Source organism: Dendrobates tinctorius, unplaced genomic scaffold (genome assembly GCF_039654945.1).
Source record: "Dendrobates tinctorius isolate UK_male_01 unplaced genomic scaffold, ASM3965494v1 ptg000213l, whole genome shotgun sequence".
Classification (NCBI taxonomy): domain Eukaryota; kingdom Metazoa; phylum Chordata; class Amphibia; order Anura; family Dendrobatidae; genus Dendrobates; species Dendrobates tinctorius.
Window position 1 is genome coordinate 4,065,035 of NW_027361880.1, and position 25,547 is coordinate 4,090,581.

The 25,547-nt window shown below is 41.2% G+C and overlaps 1 protein-coding gene across 3 annotated transcripts in view; it reads left to right on the forward strand.

The window, feature by feature from the left end:
- NDRG2 (NDRG family member 2) overlaps positions 1 to 23,892 on the forward strand; it is a 47,624-nt gene extending 23,732 nt beyond the window's left edge. For 2 of the 3 annotated variants that reach the window (XM_073554762.1, XM_073554763.1), the window contains exons 2-17: positions 1,560 to 1,633; positions 1,712 to 1,753; positions 3,983 to 4,088; positions 4,670 to 4,790; positions 5,240 to 5,302; positions 5,387 to 5,447; positions 6,922 to 7,008; positions 7,650 to 7,706; positions 7,788 to 7,891; positions 8,709 to 8,753; positions 9,529 to 9,580; positions 9,666 to 9,713; positions 10,792 to 10,827; positions 12,037 to 12,088; positions 20,679 to 20,712; positions 21,323 to 23,892. In XM_073554762.1, coding sequence (XP_073410863.1) covers positions 1,568 to 1,633; positions 1,712 to 1,753; positions 3,983 to 4,088; positions 4,670 to 4,790; positions 5,240 to 5,302; positions 5,387 to 5,447; positions 6,922 to 7,008; positions 7,650 to 7,706; positions 7,788 to 7,891; positions 8,709 to 8,753; positions 9,529 to 9,580; positions 9,666 to 9,713; positions 10,792 to 10,827; positions 12,037 to 12,088; positions 20,679 to 20,712; positions 21,323 to 21,494 — 1,146 coding nt within the window. In that variant the 5' untranslated portion in view covers positions 1,560 to 1,567 and the 3' untranslated portion in view covers positions 21,495 to 23,892. The remainder of the gene's footprint in view (positions 1 to 1,559; positions 1,634 to 1,711; positions 1,754 to 3,982; positions 4,089 to 4,669; positions 4,791 to 5,239; positions 5,303 to 5,386; positions 5,448 to 6,921; positions 7,009 to 7,649; positions 7,707 to 7,787; positions 7,892 to 8,708; positions 8,754 to 9,528; positions 9,581 to 9,665; positions 9,714 to 10,791; positions 10,828 to 12,036; positions 12,089 to 20,678; positions 20,713 to 21,322) is intronic. The other variant, XM_073554764.1, reaches the window with a different exon arrangement.
- The last annotated feature ends 1,655 nt before the right edge of the window (positions 23,893 to 25,547 follow it).

Here is a 25,547-nt window from a genome sequence, read left to right on the forward strand (position 1 = left end):
GTGCTGGATACTCCCTTTTAAAGAGGTTGACCAAATTAAGTAAAAACAAGCAGTAATACTGCCAAAATATTTAACTATATACACACACTATGTTCTATCTCTGCATTCTCAGTGCTCGTCACTGTATGCATTTGCTATCACAGCCAGTATACCATGTACAGCCACAGCGATCAATCATTGGCCTCATCATGCATAGGCTGCAGATGTCATAACGCAGGTTCAGTCACCACCCATAAAGAGGCGTCGCCTCCTCCCCTGTGACTGAAACTTGACCGCTACCAGGAGGAATAAAGGTAATTTCCTGCTGGCAGTGGGGCTCTTAAGTGCGGACACTGGGCAGGTTCAGAACGCTATTAACCTGTAGATTAACCCCGTATATGCAGGCTAATAGTGTTTTTTCACTTTTCAGGTTCCCTTTAAACTCAGTCTTGGAGTTGGAGTCTTTAACATAGAATCTAATATTTGGTCCTTTATAAGACCCCTTTCTGTGCTCTTATTGGCTTCTGGCACAACAGCCTCGTAAATTTATCAGTGCGTTCCCCTAACTTTAGAACCTCTGTTTATCAGACTCCCCTAGTGTTGAAACCTTAAACTCGCTGAAAAACTGCCCTCTTTAGGAAATCCCACACCCTCCTAAAACCCTCCACCTCCATACTGTTATATGAGTGCTTTCTGCCTTCAACCCTCGGAGTCCGTTCCCCTTCTCTGGCAGATTGTTGGCCCTGTAAGGTTTGTGCTCACTTAGCTGCGTAGGAGGAAGCAGGAGGCGCATTCTCTTTAATGTCCTTGTGAGTTTATTGGCTTCACAAACCATCAAATCCAGAACAGAAAAGGCAAACAGTCTTCATGAAACACAAAACAGCCCTTAGCTGGGCTTTCTTCCCTCAGGCCCTGTGCACACACAGGCGAGGGCAATGTCCAGCCCAGAGGCTCCGTCTTGAGCCGTACACACCGGAGGGCTTCTCCTTCTTGCACAGAGACCACTCTGTAATGTCCCACCTGGACACATGGAAGTCTGTGCACACTCACTGCCATGTGCTAAACACAGCCTCCATTATGTGGGTTGTAACCACTCCCACAGGTGAGGTATGGATCATATGGTCATGACCTCACGGCAGGTCCTGAAACTCCTGCAGGTCCTAAAGGAAAACGGGTACAATCAGCACCCTCACCCAGAGGTGAGGCAATATGGGTAGCCAGACCCTCCCATCTCTCATAGCTACCCAGTGCACTAAATGACATCTTTAGTGCTCATATACACTAGACACAAAATACTCCGGGTTGCATCGCAGGGAGCATCCATCCACGTGACATATACCTCCCATTAACTACGCGACCACCCGTCACACCACAGCCCTCACTGGCAGAACGGTCTCTTCTTCCGAAGTCATAGTGCATGTACTTCTGGATTACTCTGCTTGTTTATTATAAACTTTACCCAACTTGTGCTACAATAGCTGAATGCTTAGGATCCCACAATGTACCCACTGCACAGAAAGTATGTAATATATATTGTACAGTTTTTTCCCCCAGTATAAATAATTTTTGTGTGTTTTTAGATCTGAAGATGTCGGAGTTACAAGAGGTTCAGATTACGGAGGACAATAATGCTCTTCTTCAGGACCCCTTAAAGGTAAGATTACGGCTATTAGCGTTTTGCTTGAGACCACCTCCTAAATTCTACTTAGATATGTCTTTCTCCTCCCTTCAGGCAGCTGAGCTAGCAGCCAAGCTACTCCAAGTGCAAGAGCAGGTATGCCGGTGTCCGTACTAGTGATTGTAAAGCCACCATATCTTATTTGGAAGGTCATGTTTGTATGTCCAGCACATGGCATATGCGTGTGTTATCAATACTTCCTATTGTTATTCTTTATCAGCTCAGTCATTTTTACATATCTTTTATATAGGTGATATTTTGTACTGTGTATGGAGTGTTTTTGACATTTAATGGTTAATATGGGAAATCTGTCACCAGGTTTTTGCCACCTAATCTGACAGTAGCATGATGTAAAGACCCTGATTTCAGTGATGAGTCGCTTACTAGGCTGCTTGTTGTAGTTTCAATAAAATCGGTATTTTATCAGCAGGAGATTATCACTAGAGGACTAGTAACCCTGCTGCCACTTAATCCTCCATATTCACAAGCTTTGTAGAACCCCACGCCCACCACTGATTGGCATCTTTCTGCCTATGCACAGTGTACACAGAAAACTGCCCATCAGTGGTGTGAGCAGGGTTATACATAGCTCAGCATTCAGAGAACTGATTGATCTGCAGCAGGTAAATCGGTGGTTTTGTCAAAATTGCAGCAAGGAGCCCAATAAGTTACTTATCACTAGAATCAGGTTGTCATGCAGCAACTCAGATTTGGAAGCAAAATCCTGGTGACAGATCCCTTTTACTCTTACTGTATGAATCTCGCATGTTATGCATGTATTCGGTGTGCTGGATATTTGTAGGTTATACTGTTCCCAAAAGCCATATTAATAAATATAATGAAATTATATGTTTCATATATGAATATATATTTTATCTTTTATTTATATTACATCATGACGTTTTACTAACCAAACCATTAGGGAAAATAGAATAAAAGAGTAATGATAAACTATTCAGATTTGACATTTTTAAGCAGCATACAGTATATTCTGGATAATGCAGCAACTCCTTCTCTGTGGCGTTGTATAGCGGCGTCTATGTATGTAGAGTTGTGCAGCATTGTTGGGTGTCTTTTATCGCTAATCTGCTTTCTGTACCACTAATGGTATCATACATGAAAGTGAGGTCTTGTCAGATGATATTCCCAGGTTTCCCTACTTCTCGAGCTGTGTATGCTCATGCGGCATTGGAGTTGGCGTGTTTGGGAGGCATCGTCCATATTAATACTCATTGGATTACCTCTATTACATGCAGCTTATCAGCAGTTGAATTGGTTTAAAGCAGGGGTGCACACCCTTTTATGTCCTTTTAGATCCACATTGTCATACTGAACCAATCCAGGGGTCGCACTAAAAATTAAAGGAGTATTACCTTCTTTGACAATTTATGGTATATCGAAAATATATATAATAGGTGCAAATTCGACATACAGGATTCTAATGATACGTTCTGACAAGGATTTAGAAATAGATTTTACCATGAAAAAAACACTTCAAATACTCTTTGATTTTAATGGGAAAGGCTCCTATAGTGCAAACAGTAGGTTGGGTTTTTTCTTGTTATTTTGTACATTTTGCAGTAAAACAAGCCAGCAGGAAGCTAAATCAAAGAGTATTTTAAGCATTTTTTTCAATGTGGATTTACAGTAAAATCCACTTCTAAATCCTCTTAAAAACACTGTGTGAATAAGCCCGAAAAAAGACGAGGTCACGCATGCACATGGCTCTCTACAATGGATCACGTTAACTGTCTAATAATCATAAACTAGAGTGGAGTGATGCACAGACACAGAAGGCGTCCTTTCTTATTCACATCCTCCTCTCTGGGTGCCAAATGGGTGACGAGACCCCATTGTCCAGTATTAGGTATCCAGAGATGTCCACACCGTGCACCATTAGTACATCCAGTACTGCTGCCAAACACTTCTGCGTGTGCCTGACCACATGGATAACCTGTCGAGCATTTTTCGATCCATATGGTAGAGTGCCGCACAGGATGGCATCGCAGGCCGCAGGTTGTGCTGCTTTGGTTTACATAGAACTAGACTTCTCTACAACATGCACAGAATATTCGAACCCTGTAAGATCCTTTTCTCGCATTTAGATACATACACCACGTTAGTGTAGTCAACTCCTGTCTTGAAAAAAATCAAAATCACCACTGTTTTCTCGTGTTCAAGCTACTGTATATATTTAACCCACATTTGCTGTATTTGTGCAGGAGCAATCCGGTACATTGAGCGTGCGTTTTACCCGTCTTGTATCGATGTCTTCCCACATTCTGGTAGACCTCAGTCTCACTATTTGTGTATCTCATGGTATAGAAACATTCAATCGAAACTCCCTATGGGATGGTGACAGTCACAATTCAGGGCTCCCCCAAACCCAAGAGGCCAGCGATTGTAACATTCCATGATGTGGGGATGGACCGTGAGTATGAGGGCTGTCTGCCTTCAGCCATTCATTGTTGAGTGTTGTGTACGTCTGTCTTGGCTGCTTCTCACGTAGTTCTTCTCTTTTTTGTCTGTCCAGTGCTTGTGGGGGCTTTTCTTTCTTTGTGTGGTGATATTTGTGTATTTTAAGGGCAAAAGACCTTTGTCACGTGTGACCCTCTATAGCTCTTAATCTCTTGCAGTTTTATTGCTGCGCTGTCTAAATTGCTCTTCTTAGTTCTTTTTTGCCATTTTTGTGTGACTTACCTCAGTGGCTGCTGCAGTAGTAGGGTCACACAACGAGGATTGCCAGGATCCAGCTAGTTGTTGCCATCACATTTGTAGGCTAGATGAAAAGCTCTAAAGCATCCCCCATACATGTCTCAGAAGAAGACATAGTGGTTAACCGCCCATACGTCCTCATTGAACCTAGCTGCCGCCAGATCCTACATCTGATGAAAGTTTCCTTTCCTTTCTAATTGCATGCCTCTTGTCCTTGCGTCATGTTGTGGGGTTTTTTTGTGTCACCCTTATAAAAAAATTTTTCCTTTTCCTATCTTATTTTTTTTCCCTTCTCAGATAAATTGTGCTTTAAAATGCTCTTTGAAAACGAGGACATGTATGAGATTGTGAAGAATTTTGTTGTTTGCCACATTGATGCCCCAGGACAAGAGGAGGGGGCAGCTGTCTATCCTGCTGGGTGAGGTTTCTGTATTATGTGGGTAGCTGTAGGTCACACTGTCATTTGGTCGACATCTGTCCGTTTCGATTCGTGCATTTTTCACTGGCACTGGCACTTGTAAAAGTGCTGCAGGAGATGAAGGATTGCCTGACCCTTCTGGCACTGTTTCCAGATTTGGTGTTGTCAAGCTAAATCTGGAACATGACAAAGAGATATCTAGAAATAAGTGCAGAAGGCTGCCAGGTAATCTCATGGGTACTGGGTTTTTGGTGTGTGCCCCAAAGATTGGCAGGTTTGGTTACAATAATGCGATGCCTATATGCTTCTTCATCTATGACCCCTTCATGTACTTCTTGCGTAAATCATATCCACTGACTGTGCTGAATAATGCTTTAACAAGAAGGTGTCCAGATTATATAGTCCTGTATTGGGCTGCCTTTTTAGTCTCTCATTCTGCATTCTCTTAGGTACCAATACCCATCACTTGATCAACTGGCTGAAACCATCCCATCTGTGCTGCAATACCTGAAGTGAGTAATGGAATGGAGCTGAACCTTGAAGTAATGGACACCTCTGTGGCCTGTATGTCACATGTTGTCTTCTTTTCACTACAGTTTCCCCAGTATTATTGGGATTGGTGTTGGCGCTGGTGCGTACGTCTTGGCCAGATACACGGTAAATAACAGTGATTGTGTCTTATAGTTGGAAGCCAAACTTCATGGATGGAGATATCTAAAAAATCTAGTTTGCTCTTTCAGTTTTCTTCCCTAAACTTATTAAATTACTATAAAACAAAAAAAAATCTAGGAAATAGAAGCTGAATGGTTGTTACGGAAGCGTCACATCAGAGTACAGTCGCCCAAACACTCCGATAAGGCTGGGATCAGGTGGCGGTCTATTGTGTATGGGGACGTCCCGAAACTTCACCGACTGATGATGGCAGGCAAGAGGATCCAGACTAATGAATTAAGTTGCCGGATCCATTTACTCGGCGCTAAGCCGCCGCCTCAGAAGTCTTACAGCATAGAGAACACTGAAGCCCTCGGCCAAGCAGAGTGTCACTGTATATGGGGTCTCCAGGAGCAATAGTTGTAGGGTAGACAGAATGATCTTTCTACATATAATATGTAGGGGGCCTTCAGTTTTCATAAACGGGACTCCATGTTGTTTTCAGCTGCTTTTGCCCATGTCCTGGTTTTATGGTAGTGTTCACCCTATCAGTAACTACAATGTCATATCTGGCCTGTTTAAGGCTGGGCTCACACATTGTATATTTGGGGCAGATTTTAAGAACACAAAATGCTCAACATTTTACAGTGCCAGCAAAGTGGAGGCGTGTTATCTTAATTTCATCCACCTGCTGCATTTTTGTGTGAAATTTGCCTTTTTTTGCAGTTGTTAAATCTGTGCCTGTTATGGATAAGCACTTTCTTGGTTTGACTTTTTTTTACCTGTTCATTTCTATATGGATCTTAACTCTCCCAGTTACCACTAAAACAGATGAATAAGTGTAGAAAATATTCATGGATTTTGAATGCAGAAATGCCACATAAAATCCGCACCAAATACGGAGCGCCACTTTGCATATCGGTGCCGCTTTTTATTTCTTTTAATCTCTGCTGGGTCTTGTGTAAATATGTAGTTTTACTTAAATAATATCCTATATATACACGTACTCGTTTTCAGATCGGACTGTGATCCCTTGGTTTAGATTGCTTCTATCCATTGTTTTCCATCTGAAAGATCTTCGTCTTTGTCAGTATGCGCCTGTAACCAGTGCCATCTCTGGGAATCTTTTTTCTTTTGCTCTTTGTCATGAAGAAAATACAACTTGTTCCTTCTAAATAAGTGTCATTTTTCAAGATGGCCATCATCCCCACAAAATGCTATGTCCCAGAGGCCGGTATTGAGCTGCTATGTATGGACTAATGATTGCATAACAAAACCTGTTGTGTATTTTATTGGTGCCCTATAATTGGTTGGTGTCATTTACCATCCTCTGAAATGGGAGTCTTCTAAAGACGCCTGGCTCACAGTGACTTAAAATGCCATTTTTTAAAGGAAATAAAATGCCATTAAATTCACCCTTTTTGTTAAGTATTTGTATAAGTGAAATCTAAAATTCCAACATTTCTCCGTCTTCTCACAGCTTTCCCATCCTAACACTGTGGAAGGTTTAGTTCTCGTTAACATTGATCCAAATGCCAAAGGCTGGATGGACTGGGCCGCGCATAAGGTAAAACAAGACTCGAGATTTTCTCAACATACTGGGAGGATTTACTATTTCTGGCCTTTTTATATGCCAGTTTTAAAGAGGTATTCTCAAGTTTGGGAGTTATTTGCTGTCCACAGGATAGGGGATAACTTGCCGATCTCTGGGGATCAAACCAATTGGACCCCCACTAATCCAAAGAACTGGAGCTCTGAAGAGCCCCATATGAACGGAGAAGCAGTTGATCATCTACACTGCCGCGCTCTATTCATTCTAAATGGGAGTGCCGATAACCAGCCAAGCGCTGAGGTCAGGTGTCTATGGGGTCTCTTTAACAATGACTGTGATCGACCAATGCTCTATTTACACGGAGCTCCTCGGGGATGCAGGCGGTCCCATCAGTCAGAAAATGATCCTCTTTCTAATTGATAGGGTATGACTTCCAAACCAAATTTTTCTCCTTTTTCCTCCAGATAAGACTCCCCCAATGTCTGTTGTAGCGCTGTATTTCTCATGTTGTGTTTAGATGAAGGTTGTGTGTATCTTTAAGCATAGTACTTTACACTTCGGGTACGTTCCCTGCCTCTGCCAAGTCAGACGGTCACGGGTTTTATTTAGATATAGATGAAACTGATCACGCTGTGATGTGGCTCTCTCCTCTCCAGCTTACAGGCCTCACTTCATCCATCCCGGAAATGATTTTGTCACACCTCTTCAGCCCCGTAAGTGAACCCACTGAAATTAAAGTAAGCTGAATAGTGACCTGGATACAGTTCTTACTTTTCTTGGATATGTTTGTGTAGGAGGACATTTCTGGAAACTCCGATATCGTGCGTCAGTACAAAAGCGCCATTTTAAACTCTCCTATCGTTGCCAACAACCACCTGTACTGGAACAGCTACAACAGGTAAGCCTATTGGTGCCATGGAGGGTTTCATCGTGGTACTGCTAGTTTTTAAGGTTCCGATTATATTTGCATCCCACTATTTGACCAAAGGTTGTCATAACCTTGTTCTAGTTTGCCATCTGTTCTTTTGCCGGTCCTAAACACAATGTGTCGCCCATCGGCAAATATGTCCTAAACTCTAGCTGACAGTTTCTAAGTTACATGGGAATTTTTGTATGGGAAATATAGAAAAGTTATTTCTAGCCATTGATGACTAATAGAAGAGTAACTCCGGGTTATGTAAATGTTCTATTGTGGAAAAGATCTTTATGTGACTTGGCGATACAGACAAACAGCCCCCGATATCTTCTATATACAGCATATGCTTTATTATACACATCTATAGGTTCTAGCTAGTCTGACTGAATGTAGAGTGCCTTAATTGACTTAATAATAGGATTTTTAAAAATTACTCTTTACTGCATAGGCATTATTTAATGGAAAATTTAGCGGATGTTGGTCTAGACAGCACCTAGATTTTTTTTAATTCTAAAATGAATGGAGCCATGACTTGACCGACGCAGACAATCAATGGCTGCAGTGTGCCATACTGGCTAAGATCACCACTGCGGCCAGTGATTGGAAGTCATGGTCCTGACGCATTCAGGGAATACAGATTAGAAAGCTACTATTAGCAATACTTATAAAAAAAAAGTGTGCTTGTGTTTTTTTTTTCATAAGAACCGGCAAAAAATGTCAAAATAGTCACTGACCACATTATGTAGTGCTTTTTTTTTTTTTAACATTAATAAAACTCAGTGTTATCGTTTATCTGCAGTCGCCGAGATCTGAACCTGGAGCGTGGAGGGGATGTCACTTTAAAGTAAGATTATTATCTTATACCCATTAATCTGGTGGGGGAGGTGAATGAACATCTGAATGATTATTTGTGTAAATGTTCGTTCCCAATCATTGCCTGGTGTAAACTTGTCTGGCAATCAAACCACAAATGAGAAAACACTCTCTTTGGTCACTGGTCGTATCTCTTATGTGGACGTCGTGCCAATTATAATGTGACGTGTTTTTTTATGAATTATTGCGTGAACGATCGTTTGTATAAAAATCCTAAAATAATTGTAGCATGGTAACAGAACTAAACAAGCGCAAATCAATTTTTGATGAGCCGGTAGATAATCTGCTCAAATAAATAAGCTTTTAGCTAAAAGTATTCTTTCTTTACCTGGTAGCCCGACAACGTTTCGATCCAGCAATCCCGTAGATTAAAAAATTGCATCTTAGTAAAAAAAAAAATAAGCCAAGGAAAATGGTATGAAAAGGTGACGCGTTTCAAACCACATTCGTTCTGGCTATGATTAAGCATTTGTGGTTCGAAACGCGTCACCTTTTAATATATTTATATTTCTGTCTCTCCTTTCCTGTTTTTTCCTCTATGGTTTTTTAATTATTTTTAAAATGAAGCAACAGAATTAGTGGATGGAAACCTTGTCAACTATACTCTGTTCCTACATGGAAACCAGCTGGGATTCCCCATCCATTCATCCCTTTAAAATGAATCATGGGAGCCGAACCCTGGGTGAACGGATAAGTTCTTTCTTGCGTTTTTATGTTCTAACGTTCTTACTACTTATATTTTGTAGGTGCCCTGTAATGTTGGTAGTTGGTGACCAAGCTCCTCATGAGGATGCAGTGGTAAAGATGAATGCATTTATGCTACTGGTCAGATATTTTTTTGGGGGGTGAATCTTCTGTTTTGACCCCTGTTGTGCCCCTGCAGGTGGAATGCAACTCAAAACTGGATCCAACTCAGACTTCATTCTTGAAGGTAAGATAGAAGAGAAGTTGGATAGCCCAGCACTGGTGATATCACAGAGGTAGCAATGTAGACGGGTCAGTTATATGGCTGAGAGATAAGGAGAGCAACTGAGAGCGGCATGGACCCGTCCTACTGTACACACAGACTGGCATACCGAGCAGATCGCCCTTGTAAAAACTCACAAGGTTAAAGCTTTGGAATATGATCTGTCAATTCACCGACTGAATAAATAAGCACACTGCAGCATTACAATCTGTTTTTTGAAGCCGAGACTTGATTATTGAAAACAATTGGTGAACATTTTACCTATGGCCGGCAAGTGAGGATTCAGCATGTACGTAACCAGAATTTGTCACCAAGTATTTGATACCTAACCTGAGCAGCATAATGTACAGAGACGAGACCAAGATTCCAGCGACTGGGCTGCTTGTAGTAGTTTTGATAAAATCATTGTTTTATCAGTAACAGATTATCACTAGTAAACCTGCTGCCTTGTAGTTCTCCATATTCAAGAGCTCCATATAGCTCCACCCCTCCTCTGATTGGCAGCTCCCTGCCTACGCACAGTGAACACAGAAAGCTGCCAATCAGTGGTGTGGGTGGGGTTCTACAGAGCTCAGCATTCAGAGAGCTGCTAGATCTCTAGCCAATAAAACTGTGATTTTTTTTTTTTACAAAAACTGCAGCAAGCAGCCCAGTAAATAACATATTGCTGAAATCCGAGTCTGTGCTCTTACATCATGGTGCTATCAGATGGGGTAGCAAAAACCTGGTGACAGATTCCTTTTAAACCCTGAGAGGACATGGTATAATATTCTGGCAGTAAAGCTTGAGAACATACTTTATATTTATGGTGTAAGGTGCTGTAGCCTCCAAATGACACAACTCTCCCAGCTTTTCTACTTGGTCAGCTTTCTCATGAGGTTATATTTAGTTCCTTTCGGACTGGGTAGGCCCGCTTGGCAGATAGGAATACTCATGCTGCCAACAGTAAGCACAGAAGTACAGCTTTGGGATAGTTGATGGTTCGGGAGACCGTGAAACTAAACTTGAGACTTAAATATATTTAACTATATTTTTTTCTCAGATGGCAGACTCTGGCGGACAGCCACAGATAACTCAGGTAAAACATACTAACCAAAAAACAACAATAATTCTTTTTTTTTTTTTTTTTAAGGCCATGTGCACACGTTGCGGATTCTCCTCCGGATCCGCAGGGCCAAAAACGTTTCTGCTGCAGTGTACAGTACCACTATAGTCAATGGAAAATGAAAAACACAGTGCACATGCACACTGCTCCATTACCAGGTGTCAAACCGCAGGGGAAAACCTCAGGCTAATCCGCAGGTAAAACGCAGGTCTTTTGACCTGCAGATTTACTTGCGGATTTTTCCAAATCCGAGCGGAAAAATCCGCAGCACAATCCGCAATGTGTGCACATGGCCTAATAAAGTAGTATTTAAAATTTGCCTAACAAGTTTGGGCACTTGAGCATGATGGGGCAGGAGTCCCCCGACCACAAGTGTTACTATATGGTGAGCCCAATTTTTTTTTTTTTAAATGGACACTTGGCAATATTCGAGTACAGTTAGAACCACATCTAGTCCGCTATATGGTACATGTTGATATATTGTAATTAAAAAAAAAAATATCATCTCTCCTGTTTTTATTAACTAAAACCAGATGGCGAAACATATCCTCTTTTTTTTATATATTTTTATTTTATGTTTTATAGTTGTTGTTTGTTTTTTGCATTTTATTTTCTTCGCGTGAGCTTCTGTTACATGAAGAGAGAGACACTGTATAGCAGCCGCGTGTATCATAGGCAGCAATAGTCATGCTCTGACTTAATGAATGCTACAGAAGCATTTTCTAGGCATGCTCTGTGACTTGGGTAAGGGTCGTTGCACAGAGGCGGCGCGTTGGCTCTGGCCGTACTCCGTGACTGATTTATATTGTGTTATCTACTGTATATAGAGGTGTTATGATAAACTGATCACTACTAATCTCTCCGGATTAGAAACTATAAGACTGATATAAAGTTCGATGGCCAGAATAGTGGTGTGTTTTTTTTAATATAAATATTTGATATGGTAAATATAAAAAAAAATCATAAATTAAAAAATAAAAAACAATGTAACCTAAAAGTGCTGATTTAAGCAGGCCATTTTCTGCTGACCTTCCTCCTTATTGTACATACTTGTATATTCCATGTATTTGTCATTCAGCTTCGCCATTCTTTTTAATAAAGCCATCACAAGGATAATACAAATTCCGCTAATACTTCCTAATGACGGTCTGACTTTTCTTTATTCTTTCCATGCTGTTGTAGCCTGGAAAACTCGCTGAGGCTTTCAAGTACTTTGTGCAGGGAATGGGCTACAGTAAGTACTGACCTTTCTATTCTCCACACCGTCCACCCTGGTTTTATCATCTAACGTAGGAGCTTCCAGCTGTCCTCTTATAATGGCGGCTTTAGAAGCAATTGCGTGTTCTGCAGACTTAGCCGCTAAGCCGCGTTGCAGGACAGATGTTGGGCTATTCCGGCTTCAGGCGAGTTTTAATTACTCATACATCTAAATGGCTCGCTCAAATACAGCATAATGCTTGGCTGCAGCCCTCCAGATGACATGTAAGGGTTTAGATCTAGAACCAATACATAACATAGAATTGTGAGATGAAAGCTTCTCATCCACCTACATGAATTCTGTACCTACATAAAGGGGGCAGGACTACACAGGATAATCCTCGTAGTACGAAGCCACGCCGATACCTACAGATCCAGCATAAGAGAATGCCAAAAATAATCAATCTTTAATTTTTATTACATAGTAAAAAAATATGTTTGAGTCCTCGTGGCTGCAAGTCTCGTCTGTCCGACAGCCCCAACTCATGCCGGGATTACCTAACAAACAGGCAATATCTGCATGTGTGCGGCTGTCAAACAAAGGAGACTTGCAGCCACAGGGACTCAAACATATTTTTGAAGCACGCCGAAGTCAATCTGTTAGCACCCGAGCATGGTCGCTGAACACTAATAGTAATACTACTAGTGATGAGCGAGTATACTCGTTGCTCGGGTTTTCCCTAGCATGCTCGGGTGTCTTCGGAGATTTAGTTTTCGTCGTCTCAGCTGCATGATTTGTGATTGCTGGACACCTTGAATACATGTGAGGAATGCCCGTTTGTTAGGGAATTCCCACATGTATTCAGCCTGTCTACAAGTCGCAAATCATTCAGCTGAGACAACGAAGAGTAAGGCTACTTGCACACGCTGCGGATTGGGGGGATTTGGCCGCGCGGATTTTGTAAAATCCGCAGGTGAAACCGGTTTTACCTGCGGTTTTACCTGCAGATTGCTCTGCGGTTTTACCTGCGGTTTTATCTGCGGATTGCTATGCGGTTTTGCCCTGCGGTTTTTCATCTCCACAATGGAGGAGATGGCAAACCGCTGCGGATTCCGCAGAAAGAATTGACATGTCAGTTCTTCTGTGGTTTCAAAACCGCAGGAAAACCGCTCGGAAAAATTCGCTCCATCTGCACTGCGGTTTTGTATTCCCATAGGGAATAATGGTACTGTACACTGCAGCAAAAACTGCTGCGGGTCCGCAGCGGCCAAATCCACTGTGGAACCGCAACAGAATCTGCAGCGTGTGCGCACACCCTTAATCTCCGAGCACGCCAAAATACTCAGAGGACACCTGAGCATGCTCGGGAAAACCCGAGCAACGAGTATACTCGCTCATCACTAAATATATACTACAAACACAAGTTAACCCCTTCACGATCAGAGGTATTTTATTTTTTGGGTTTTCGTTTTTTGCTCCCCTTCTTCCCCAGAGCCATAACTTTTTTTTATTTTTCCGTCAGTATGGGCTTGTTAGGGCTTGGTTTTATTTGCGGTACGAGTTGTACTTTTGAACGACACCATTGGTTTTAACATATACTGTACTGGAAAACGGGAAAAAAAAAACAAAGTTCAGTAAAATTGCAAAAAAAGTGCAATTCCACAGTTCAGGGTTTTTTTTTGTTTTTTTTTTACCATGTTCACTAAATGCTAAAACTGACCTGCCAATATGATTCTCCCGGTCATTACGAGTTCATAGACACCAAACATGTGTAGGTTCTTTTTTATTTAAGTGGTAAAAGAAAAAAAAAATATGGCACCATTTTCCAAGACCTGTAGCATCTCCATTTTTCCTGATCTGACGTTTTTATTGATACCATTTTGGTACAGATATGATCTTTTGATCGCCCGTTATTGCATTTTATTGCAATGTAGCAGCGATCAAAAAAACGTAATTCTGACTTTTTGAAATTTTTTCTTGTTACGCCATTTAGCAATCGGGTTAATTTTTTTTACATTGATAGATCGGGCGATTCTGAACATAGCGATACCAAATATCTGTATATTTGATTTTCTTATTGTTTTATTTTCAATGTGGATCGATTTGAACTTTTATATTTTGTCACATTTTTTTTAATCTTTTTTTTTTTTTTTTTTTGCATCCTTCAGTAGGCTCCATGGGAGATTAGAAGCTGCACTAGTTTGATCGCCTCTGTTACACACAGGCGATGATCAGATCGCTTGTGTGCAACAGAAATGCTCACTTGCTATGAGCGCCAACCACCGGCCGGTGCTTATAGCAATCAGCCTATGACAACCATAGAGGTCTGCTGGAGACCTCTGCTTGTCATGCTGGCCCATCGGTGATCTGCGATCATGTGACGGGGTCACTGATGGGCGGGATTAGTGACACCCTTCCAGTAATCGCTAGTTAAATGGCGCGGTGGACCGCGATTCAACCCACGGCTGTTGCGGGCGCATATTCAGCTGTCATGTGCCTGGAAAGGTGCGGGCTCAGGGGGAGTTTGACATCGGCGTACTATTACACCCATTGTCGGAAAGGGGTTAAAATGAAGATGTGGAAGGATCAGTAATTCTTTAAATACAACATATTATATTCTAAGAGCACATAGCACCAGAAATATGATACTAGGCATAAATTGCCAGCAAATGGTAAAAGCTGTGGATCATAAGTCAATAATCAAAAGCAGCTCAGAATGAATCAATATAAATAAACTGGTAAGATAAAACCATAAAACCTACGTAGTTACCGACAAACACAGCAGCAGTATCCCCGATTGTTTGCGTTGTTCGGAATTTACATTAGTTTTACGTATGAGTCACAGCTTTTACCATTTATTTAGTATGGTGTTTCTGGTGCTATGAGCACTTAGAATATAGTATGCAATGTTTACCTACTTATCATATCATATCCGCTTTCCTGTAAACACAGTCTTCCTTTTAATCCCCTCACGACCTTGGGATTTTCCATTTTTGCGTTTTCGTTTTTTGCTCCCCTTCTTCCCAGAGCCATAACTTTTTTTATTTTTCCTTCAATATGGCCGTGTGAGGACTTTTTTGCGGAACAAGTTGTACTGTTCAAGACACCAATGATTTACCATATCGTCTACTGGAAAACGGGAGAAAAAATCCAAGTGTGGTAAAATTGCAAAAAAAATGTTCAATTCCACAATTTATTTTTTACCATGTGCACTAAATGCTAAAACTGACCTGCCGTCATGATTCTCCAGGTTATTATGAGTTTGCAGATACCAAACATGTCTAGGTTCTTTTTATTTTAAGTGGTAAAAAAAACAAATTTGCCATTTTCTGAGACCCGTAGCTTCTTCATTTATCCGAATCTGGGGTTCGGTGAGGGCTTATTTTTAGCGTGCCAAGCTGACGCCTTTATTGATACCATTTTGGGGTAGATACAGTTGTGACCAAAAGTATTGACACCCCTGCAGTTCTGTCAGATAATACTCAGTTTCTTCCTGAAAATGATTGCAAACACAAATTCTTTGGTATTATTATCTTCATTTAATTTGTCTTAAATGAAAAAACACAAAAAGAATTGTCCTAAAGCCAAATTGGATATAATTCCACACCAAACATAAAAAAGAGGGTGGACAAAAGTATTGGCACTGTTCGAAAAATCATGTGATGCTTCTCTAATTTGTATAATTAACAGCACCTGTAACTTACCTGTGGCACCTAACAGGTGTTGGAAATAACTAAATCACACTTGCAGCCAGTTCACATGGATTAAAGTTGACTCAACCTCTGTCCTGTGTCCTTGTGTGTACCACATTGAGCATAGAGAAAAGAAAGAAGACCAAAGAACTGTCTGAGGACTTGAGAAACCAAATTGTGAGGAAGCATGAGCAATCTCAAGGCTACAAGTCCATCTCCAAAGACCTGAATGTTCCTGTGTCTACCGTGCGCAGTGTCATCAAGAAGTTTAAAGCCCATGGCACCGTGGCTAACCTCCCTAGATGTGGACGGAAAAGAAAAATTGACAAGAGATTTCAACGCAAGATTGTGCGGATGTTGGATAAAGAACCTTGACTAACATCCAAACAAGTTCAAGCGGCCCTGCAGTCCGAGGGTACAACAATGTCAACCCGTACTATCCGTCGGCGTCTGAATGAAAAGGGACTCTATGGTAGGAGACCCAGGAAGACCCCACTTCTTACCCCGAGACATAAAAAAGCCAGGCTGGAGTTTGCCAAAACTTACCTGAAAAAGCCTAAAACGTTTTGGAAGAATGTTCTCTGGTCAGATGAGACAAAATTAGAGCTTTTGGGGCAAAGGCATCAACATAGAGTTTACAGGAGAAAAAAAAAGAGGCATTCAAAGAAAAGAACATGGTCCCTCCAGTCAAACATGGCGGAGGTTCCCTGATGATTTGGGGTTGCTTTGCTGCCTCTGGCACTGGACTGCTTGACCGTGTGCATGGCATTATAAAGTCTGAAGACTACCAACAAATTTTGCAGCATAATGTAGGGCCCAGTGTGAGAAGGCTGGGTCTCCCTCAGAGGTCATGGGTCTTCCAGCAGGACAATGACCCAAAACACACTTCAAAAAGCACTACAAAATGGTTTGAGAGAAAGCACTGGAGACTTCTAAGGTGGCCAGCAATGAGTCCAGACCTGATTCCCATAGAACACCTGTGGAGAGATCTAAAAATGGCAGTTTGGAGAAGGCACCCTTCAAATATCAGGGACCTGGAGCAGTTTGCCAAAGAAGAATGGTCTAAAATTCCAGCAGAGCATTGTAAGAAACTCATTGGTGGTTACCGGAAGCGGTTGGTCGCAGTTATTTTGGCTAAAGGTTGTGCAACCAAGTGTTAGGCTGAGGGTGCCAATACTTTTGTCTGGCCCATTTGTGGAGTTTTGTGTGAAATGATCAATGTTTTGCTTTTTGCTTCATTCTCTTTTGTGTTTTTTTTCATTTAAGACAAATTAAATGAAGATAATAATACCAAAGAATTTGTGTTTGCAATCATTTTCAGGAAGAAACTGAGTATTATCTGACAGAATTGCAGGGGTGTCAATACTTTTGACCACAACTGTACAATTAACGTTTTGATTGCCTGTTATTGCAATGTTTTGGCGACGGAAAAAAAACATAATTCTGGTGTTTTGATTTTTTTCTTGTTACGCCGGTTAACTGATCGGATGAATTCTTTTTATATTTGAATATATTGAGCGATTCTGAAAGCGATGATACCCAAATATGTGTATTTTTATTTTTTTTTGTTTTATTTTAAATGGGGCAAAAGGGGATGATTTGAACTTTTTTTAGTTTCTTTTCATATTTTCATAAATTTTTCTTTTTACGCTTTTTACTTGCTTCAGTAGTCTCCATGGGAGACTTGAAGCTGCGAAATTCTGATGACTTGTGCTACACATAGAAGGGCTCCAGCCCTGCTATGTGTAGCAGAATTGATCATCTGCTATGGGGTGGCGCCCACAGCAGATCAGCAATGACAATCACAGGGGTCTCCTGCAGTCATAGCAACCCATCAGCGCCTTGTGATCATGTGATAGAAACGCTGATTAGTGACGCACTTCCGGCACAGCCATGTTAAATGCCGCTGTCAGAGATTGACAGCGGCATTTGACATATTAACAGTTACGGGTGGATCGCGATTCAACCCGTGGCTGTTAAAGGTACATGTCAGCTGTTGAAAGCAGCTGTCGTACTGGAAAACATGCGGGCTCAGGGACACAACCTATGACGTACCTATACGTCATAGGTTGTGAAGGGATTAAAGCACAACTCCAGTGTTTTCTCTCCTTTTACCGCTGGAATGGTGCCACTAATCTTAAGTTTCTTGGGCTTAGTTTTTTATTTTTACCAGGTGCCATCTTCTGTTATCGGCTCCTCCTCAGTTAAGGTACTGTCACACTTAGCGATGCACCAGCGATCCCGACCAGCGATATGAAGCGGTCAGGATCGCTGGTGCATCGCTAAGTGGTCGCTAGTGAGCTGCCACACAGGCAGATCTCACCAGCGACATAGCAGGGGTCGGGGGTCGCTACTAACTTGTCAGACGAGGCGATCCTGACGTCCTCCCGCCCGCATCCACGCGTCGCTCGTCGGCGCCGCAGGAAGCTGACGACGAGAAACGGTCCAGGCTGTTCTCGCGTGATCAGCGATAATCAGCGGGGGAGCCGGTCGGAGGTAAGTATCAAACACAGCGATGTCGCTAGCAATATCGCTTCTACGTCACAAAACCAGTAACGTTATAGCGATATTGCTAGCGATATCGCTTAGTGTGACAGGCCCTTTAGTCTCCAGCAGATTGTGATCTTCTGGATAGCTGGGTGATCCGGAAGTTGCTACTCAATGTAGAACAAGGCACTCATGTGACTGTTACCTCGGACTTCCGGTCACTCAGAAGTTGAGGTCACAGAGTAATGGTGCGGGACTGGAGCAGTGTCAGAATGAGTTGAAGATTGTGGCTGGTAAGAATTAGGGACCATGTGCTAGTTACACCACTCCAACGTTGAAATTTAAGAAAAAAAAACACGGAGTGGTTAATAATGAGTAATATTATTGTTTTTATTATTTTCTTCTAAATAATGAAATTGCAACACCAAGAATCAAAAGTTGTGAAAACATGAAAAAGATAGGACGGATAGATATGTTAATGATATGCAAATGATTAAATAATGGTAATAAATTTTTCAAAACATTTATTGAGTATGAGCGCAGAAATACACGCACTTTCACTCCTTTGCATGCTATCATTAATGGTTGTCTGCAGAATTTTTCTGCACTTGGGCACACAAATCATCAAAATCTGCTCCTGGCAGCTTACTTAGCAATTGACAACCAATGATGTCTCCCATTGAGCACGTGGGACTAGAGTCTAGAGACACTGTAGGTCATGGTACAATGTTTAATCTATGCAGACTGCTCCCAGTTGATGAACAACATGTGGCCTGGCATTGGTGTATCCTAAAACAAAACTACTGTAACACCATGCTGTTAGTGTACCTGGAACAAGGACAAGGGGGTCCAGCTACGATGCATTATGCCACCCACACCGTAATCCCGGGAGTGGCCCAGTGTGACGGTCTCCTGGGAAGGTCTTTTTATTGACCTCTTGCCACAGTTCTTAAAGGCTATAATTATGCAAAGCAAGACTGCAGTGGAGACTGGAAAGGATGTCTATCCTCTTCAGTGATGGATCCCACTTTTGTTTTTGGACACGATGACAGCAAGAGATTGGTTTGTAATGCTTTGAAAATGTGTTCACGAGGGAAGGTCACCACAAGGCCTACTCTTGGGATAATAGTGTTGTGTGACATAATGTACAGGAGCCAGACCCCTCTAGTCTTTCTTCCAGGTACACTAAAAGCTTGCTGTACCATTGATTAGGATATGGAACCAGTATATCAGTAATACTGCAATGTGTTTCATGACTCGTATTTCAACATGACAGCACCAGGCCGCATATTGCTCTTACAACTTTGAGCAGCCTGCGTGGCCTAAACGTTCTACCATGACCTGCGATGTCTTCAGGCTTGACTCCCATCAAGCACATCTAGGACGTCATTGATCGGCAATTGCAAAGCGAGCTGCCAGCAGCGGATCATAATGATTTACGTGGCCAAGTGCATTCAGCATGGCAGAACATACCTCAGAGAACCATTAATAACCTCATTTATGACAAGTTAAGGCATGTAAGTGCTTGCATTTCTGCTTGTGGTGCTCATACTCCATAGTAAATATATCGAGATTTTTTTAAAAAAAAATTTTTATTTTTTTTTTCCTTTATCCATCACTAACATGTCTATCCATTCTGTGATTTCCATAATTCCATGACTTTTCCTTCTTGGTGTTGTAGTTGGTGGACTGTAATGACAATATAGGATGTAGTATTTTTGGTATTCAGTTCTGCTGTGCCTATTTGTTGGTGTTTCTTTTACACTTCGTTTTGAGGACCTCTCAGTGACTCATTTCTGCCAATCCTGTATTTTCTCAACACATGATTGTGCATTGTTTTCTTGTCTAATCCTGCATTGGTTTAATGGAGGACAAAAATCCTATTAATTTTCCTTTCTGACCTTTGACAAAGCGCCGACTACCTGCTGTAGTGTTTATAGGTCTCCATGGTTTACAAGGTATGGGCAAGTATTTTGGCTGAGCTGCTATTTTTCAGTTCGAAATCTATACGCTCAGGGTCCCTTTATGTACATAGTGCTCTAGTATATTCATGAGCCATCATCTAAAATAAAAGTTTTTGATTCTCCTATAATCTAGGCTAGAAAAAAAAACTGGGAGGGACTCGCCAGTCTTTAGTCGGTTTTCTTTAGCCGAATAGTCATTGATGATAGATGCAGTGAGCATATGTGGGTTGTAAATATCATTTGTGGGAAAAGCTTTAGGATTTACTAGTGAATTAACAAAGCCATAGACATGTTAGATATCTTCTATACAAAGGATATTGTTCTTTCTCCAGAAGTGAGGATGTTTTATCCCAAGTCCGACGACAACTGAGACTAAGGTCACTATTGGTCTTTCTCCATAGAGTCACATTTCAGGCCCATTCCTTACTGGTGTTCTCCATAGTTCCTGTAGTTTTCATTTGTCTTGCTATTTCTTCTCCTCAGTCCCCCACATTCTGGATAAGAGGCGCAGTATGGGGTGAAGTATCTTTTGAAGAACTTATCAATCCCCATCCTCCTTCACTGCTCTTGGTCCTTGCACCCTTTCTGCCTCTTCTCACCCAGCTTTTGTCCAGGTGCTTGGGCATGAGACATTCACCTCACCTTTTGTGTGCTTACAATGTTCTTTTTCTATCTTGTGTGAGCTTACAACTATACCTACGGTAGCTATAATGCCTTATGGGGCAGACGAGCTGACCTTATTGCAGCTTGTTTAGACAACGGAAAAGTTCTTATGACCCTGTGACCTTTCACCTGTTACCTATAAGCATGGCTAGCCTACAGCTGACCTGTAGTTTCCAAGATCCCACAGCTACACCACATGTCCTGTTAGTTTTGTCACTGTGATGTCACCTATTTCTGGAAATGCTTTATCTGTTATATTAGTTAAGTTGAGCGACTCTCAAAGACCACAGTATCACAGACCTTATTCCTTCACATTTAGCAGAATTGTGTCCACAATTTAGATGCATGAAGTGGTGGTGGTCAAGTTTTCAGGAGGAACTTCAAGTGAAGATCCCAGGCTGCTCATGAGTCCATTCTTTCTCTCATAATCTTTTTTTTTTTTTTCTTCTTTTATTTCATTGCAGTGGCATCTTCTTGCATGACTCGTCTGTCTCGCTCGCGCACCGCCTCTCTATCCAGCGAGGGGAATCGCTCACGCTCTCGTACCCTGTCTCAGAGCAGCGAGTCGGGGGGAGGACCACCAGGAACATTCACGGAGGTGACCTGCTGAGAAGCCGTGATGCTGGGGACATGTGATCACCCCCACTGTGTTTTGAGGGGAAGGCATTTTAGCGGAGCTAATTATGCTAATTAGAAAACTAAACAAAACAAACCCAGACTTCACATGAGAGATAACAAGATGTCTGTACCTGTCTTTCCTTCTCTCCTGTCTCCAGATTTTTATGACCCTTTTTTTCTGATCACTTTGCCTTTCTTGTTTTATACTTACAGTTCCTATACTCGTGTAAGAGATTAGCAGGGTTTGCTTAACTCAGAGTAGCATACAGCAGAATAGATTAACCTGAGATCATAAATGATATGTAGTTGTCTAATATTTCTCTTTCTTCAGTGTCTTCTGTAATTTAGTTTTATTTTTTCTTTTTCCATTGCCCTTCCTTATTTTGATCTTCTCCAAAGCCAGGCAGACACAGTTCTTTACATCTCCACCTCCATGTATCTGTAACTTGTTGCATTACCCTAACAAGCCCTCCCTGGCACATAATAAGTTATAATGTGGGGTAACGTCATCTCCTAGCATTATGCCCAAAAGAAATTGAAAGGGGGGAACTTGCGGGGAAAGTTCTCAAAGGTCCAACCACTGGAATACTTATCATTTTTGAGGTCACTGTAAAGATTGCAGCACAATGGAGAATAGCGCTAAAGTATAAGATTGCTCCAAAAAAGTAAATAGCTGCTGTCTTTAAGTAAACTCTGCTTCCTTTGAAATGCTTTACCTTGCAGTAGTAGTGTTTGATGCCTTTTTATACTTTGCCATAACTCTTCTCCGCTGCCACTTGCTCAGGGTTGCTTCCTTGAGTCTTAGGGGGAGATATTACTATACTAGTATTTTGCTTTTAAGTTGTAAAAACATGTAGATACAGCACAGGTTAGATGCATTTTTTTTCTTTTTTTTTTTTAAATAAACTTGTAGATTGGTTGGGGGACATGTATAGTTAGAAGATAACGTGTCACGTACTTTCATCCTAGTTCAAAATGGCATCCTACCAGTAATGGCCCCATTGTAGATACAAGCTGGTGGTGTCACATTTCTATTAACGCTTAGATGTACGAGCAAGGAAGTCTAATTGTCATTGTAGAATTGGATTCGGGACATTTATAATATCTCCACTTATCAGCTTCATACCTGTTCAATACATTGATTCCTTTAAAGGGCACAGTGCATTTTTATATCTTAATTTCCATAGAGTTTCTTAAATTCTGTCTTCATCAAAGACCATGGACAGCTCGGAATGACTAGTGCCAATTTCAGAACATGACTTCAAGAAAGCAATCAGTATTGTACTATGATCATCGTGCCAACCGTACACCAGCTCTCACTAATTCGCCTTCAGTGTTTCTCAGAAAACATAATAGTATATATGGTACACTGATTTTAAGACTTTTGCCATAAACGTTATCTATATGCTTCATTGAAAGGCAGAAGCTACATTATCGGCTATTGCTACACTAATAACCAAGTCCTTATCGACGACGCTTGACTATGAATTTGTGGAGCAAAGAGTGGGAACGAAAAATCTTTGCTTCTCTTTCTATTACTAAATGAGATGCTGAATTTTAACCATACCGAGTGCTGAATGCCTGCCGGGTTGTGGTTCTCTTGCACCCAATGTTGTTCTGTACTCATTATAGTGGGTCCTGCACTCTATACACTGTAATGTTAAAGGGATCTGGTGGTAACAATGTCTGCAAAGAGTAAGGTTAGCCATCATTTTAGCACTAAACCCAGCCAGTAGGCCAGGTCTTAAAATGTCTGTCCTGTCCTAAGCTGGTCATACAAAGTAGATAGTTGTCAGTGGATCACCAGACAATCTGCCCACCGACACTTGCAGTTGTGGAAACATGGATCAGGCATGTTAGATGTGAACATGAACAATCTTATTCTGGGATGTAAAGGCACTAGATGTACTCAGCCATCTATTATTCCCTCTTGCGTTGGTAATAAACCTGAACACCAACACCAGCATGCATGTTAGAAGCAACCGACAGCTATCTAAAGTGGATGGCCAGCTTAACCCCTTTTTTTTGAGGGAAGTATCACACTAGACAAGGCAAATCTGAATAAACACATGGATCGACCTAGACTTTAGTAGTCTTGATATTTTGTTTAATGCTGTAGTAGTCATCCACCATAAAGGCATATCCCTGTTTGTTATGCGGAAGGAAAAACCCAGTTTGATTTGCTGCCCCTATGCATATATATATAGGGTTGACATTTTGTGACTCTGACCCTACTGAAAGTCGACTTTTTCAAGTTTGTATAGAGAAAGGCGCTCCATCACGGTTAAAATCTCTATGTTTTGAAGGGTTGATGTATAGAAGGGGGCATTCTGTAAAGGATTCATTTTGTTGTATTCTTATATTTTTCTGTTTTTAGTTTTTTTTCCTCACACTGTAAAATAAAGTATTAAAGAAATGTCTTGTGTCATCATTTATAAAGTTTTATTGAAGCAATTATGAATAGCTGCGGCAGGGATTGGACGTGTCTGGCCTTTTCTTTTTACATTCTGATTGGAGTCATGTGAGGGACGTCTTTTTCGATCTTAAACTCTCCTGAACCATATACATTACAGGCATAGTTGTTCTAGAAATGATCTCTTATAGTGGTCATACACTTTCAATGGTTGTCCCATCTATTCATCCCATACAGCTCGTGCATCTGTTTTTCAATAGGAACAAAGGGGGAGGTAAGCCTTCATGGTAAATTTGCAATTGAGCCACAGTAAGCTATGAAAATCGGCCAGGTAAAATATGTCGATGTGCATGGAGTGACAAGATGACGGTCGAATGAGGCTTTGTCAACAACATGTTTCAGTGTCACAATACAAAAAAATGCAATTCTGCCTACTATCTGAGAGACCAGGTAAATTATTACTAAAGTCGAAATTTAAGGCAGGAGGGCTTGGGGAACAAAGACCATGTTGATATATGGTGGCTTGGTGGACGGTTTCCAATTAGCCTTTTTTATTGGTCAAAAAAGTTTGTCGATGATACTTTACTTTTATCAACATTATTGCACGCTTATTAGCAGTCATGTTAAAAAATGGGTATTATCGAAAAATCAATCAAGCGATTTACAGAACATTTTAACACAGTCCAATGTTAGGGCCCAGCACCCAAACTCCACCACAGTTGCTATAACAGAAAAAAAGAAAGACAAACACTGATAAAATACCCTGCAGTAAATAAATAGCATAGTGCATGAAAATAATATACGGTATTTGGTTAACATGTTTTTTGATAAAAAAAAAAAGAAAATGCGAAAGCCATCCCGCTTCGTCAGGGTGACCGTAATTTGGACAGTCCTTACTCTAATATTAAAGACCTTACCGATTTTCAAGTGACATGTATGTGGATAAGAGCTGAGAAAGATTGGGCCCAACTAGTGGACACACAGCTATGGGAGACCACATCAATATAATGCCCAGCTCAAAGGAAAGGCATGCCATGCAACACCTTTTATATGCATGTGATGCAAACCGACTGAAAACAACCCAAAGGTATGAATGGGGATATAAACTGGTGTGTATGCAGCGTGTAAGCACACGTTCACACCAGCTGCACCAGTTTTATCATACCTTTGGGCTTTTTTCACAGTTGCTATAACACCAAAGGATAGGAGATTGATCTTCCTCTGGTTAGCTGGGCATAGACCTGTGAGGCCTGTTTACACATTGCATTTTTGTTACATTTTTTTTGAGGGTAAAAAACACTGCAGTACCAGCAAAGTGAATGAGATTCCTTAAATCTACACAAGCTGCTTAATTTTACATTGAGGATTTGAACCATCACAATGTTTTTTCACTAGAAAAAAAAAAAACAAGTTAAAAAGAAAAGTGTATTTTTCACTGATTTTCCGGTCAACATTCTGGTTTTTGGTACAGAAAAATCTGCAGCAAATAATTAACGTCCGCACATGCCCTTATATTGTAGACCACATAATCTTACAGTATGCCTATAGTACCATGTCTGTGCTTATGTAGGGTTCGAGCAGGTTCTCGGGATGCAGTGACGAGATACGAGACTGAGGGTGTTTTGTAAAATAAACGTTTATAACCTCTCCCATTGTCG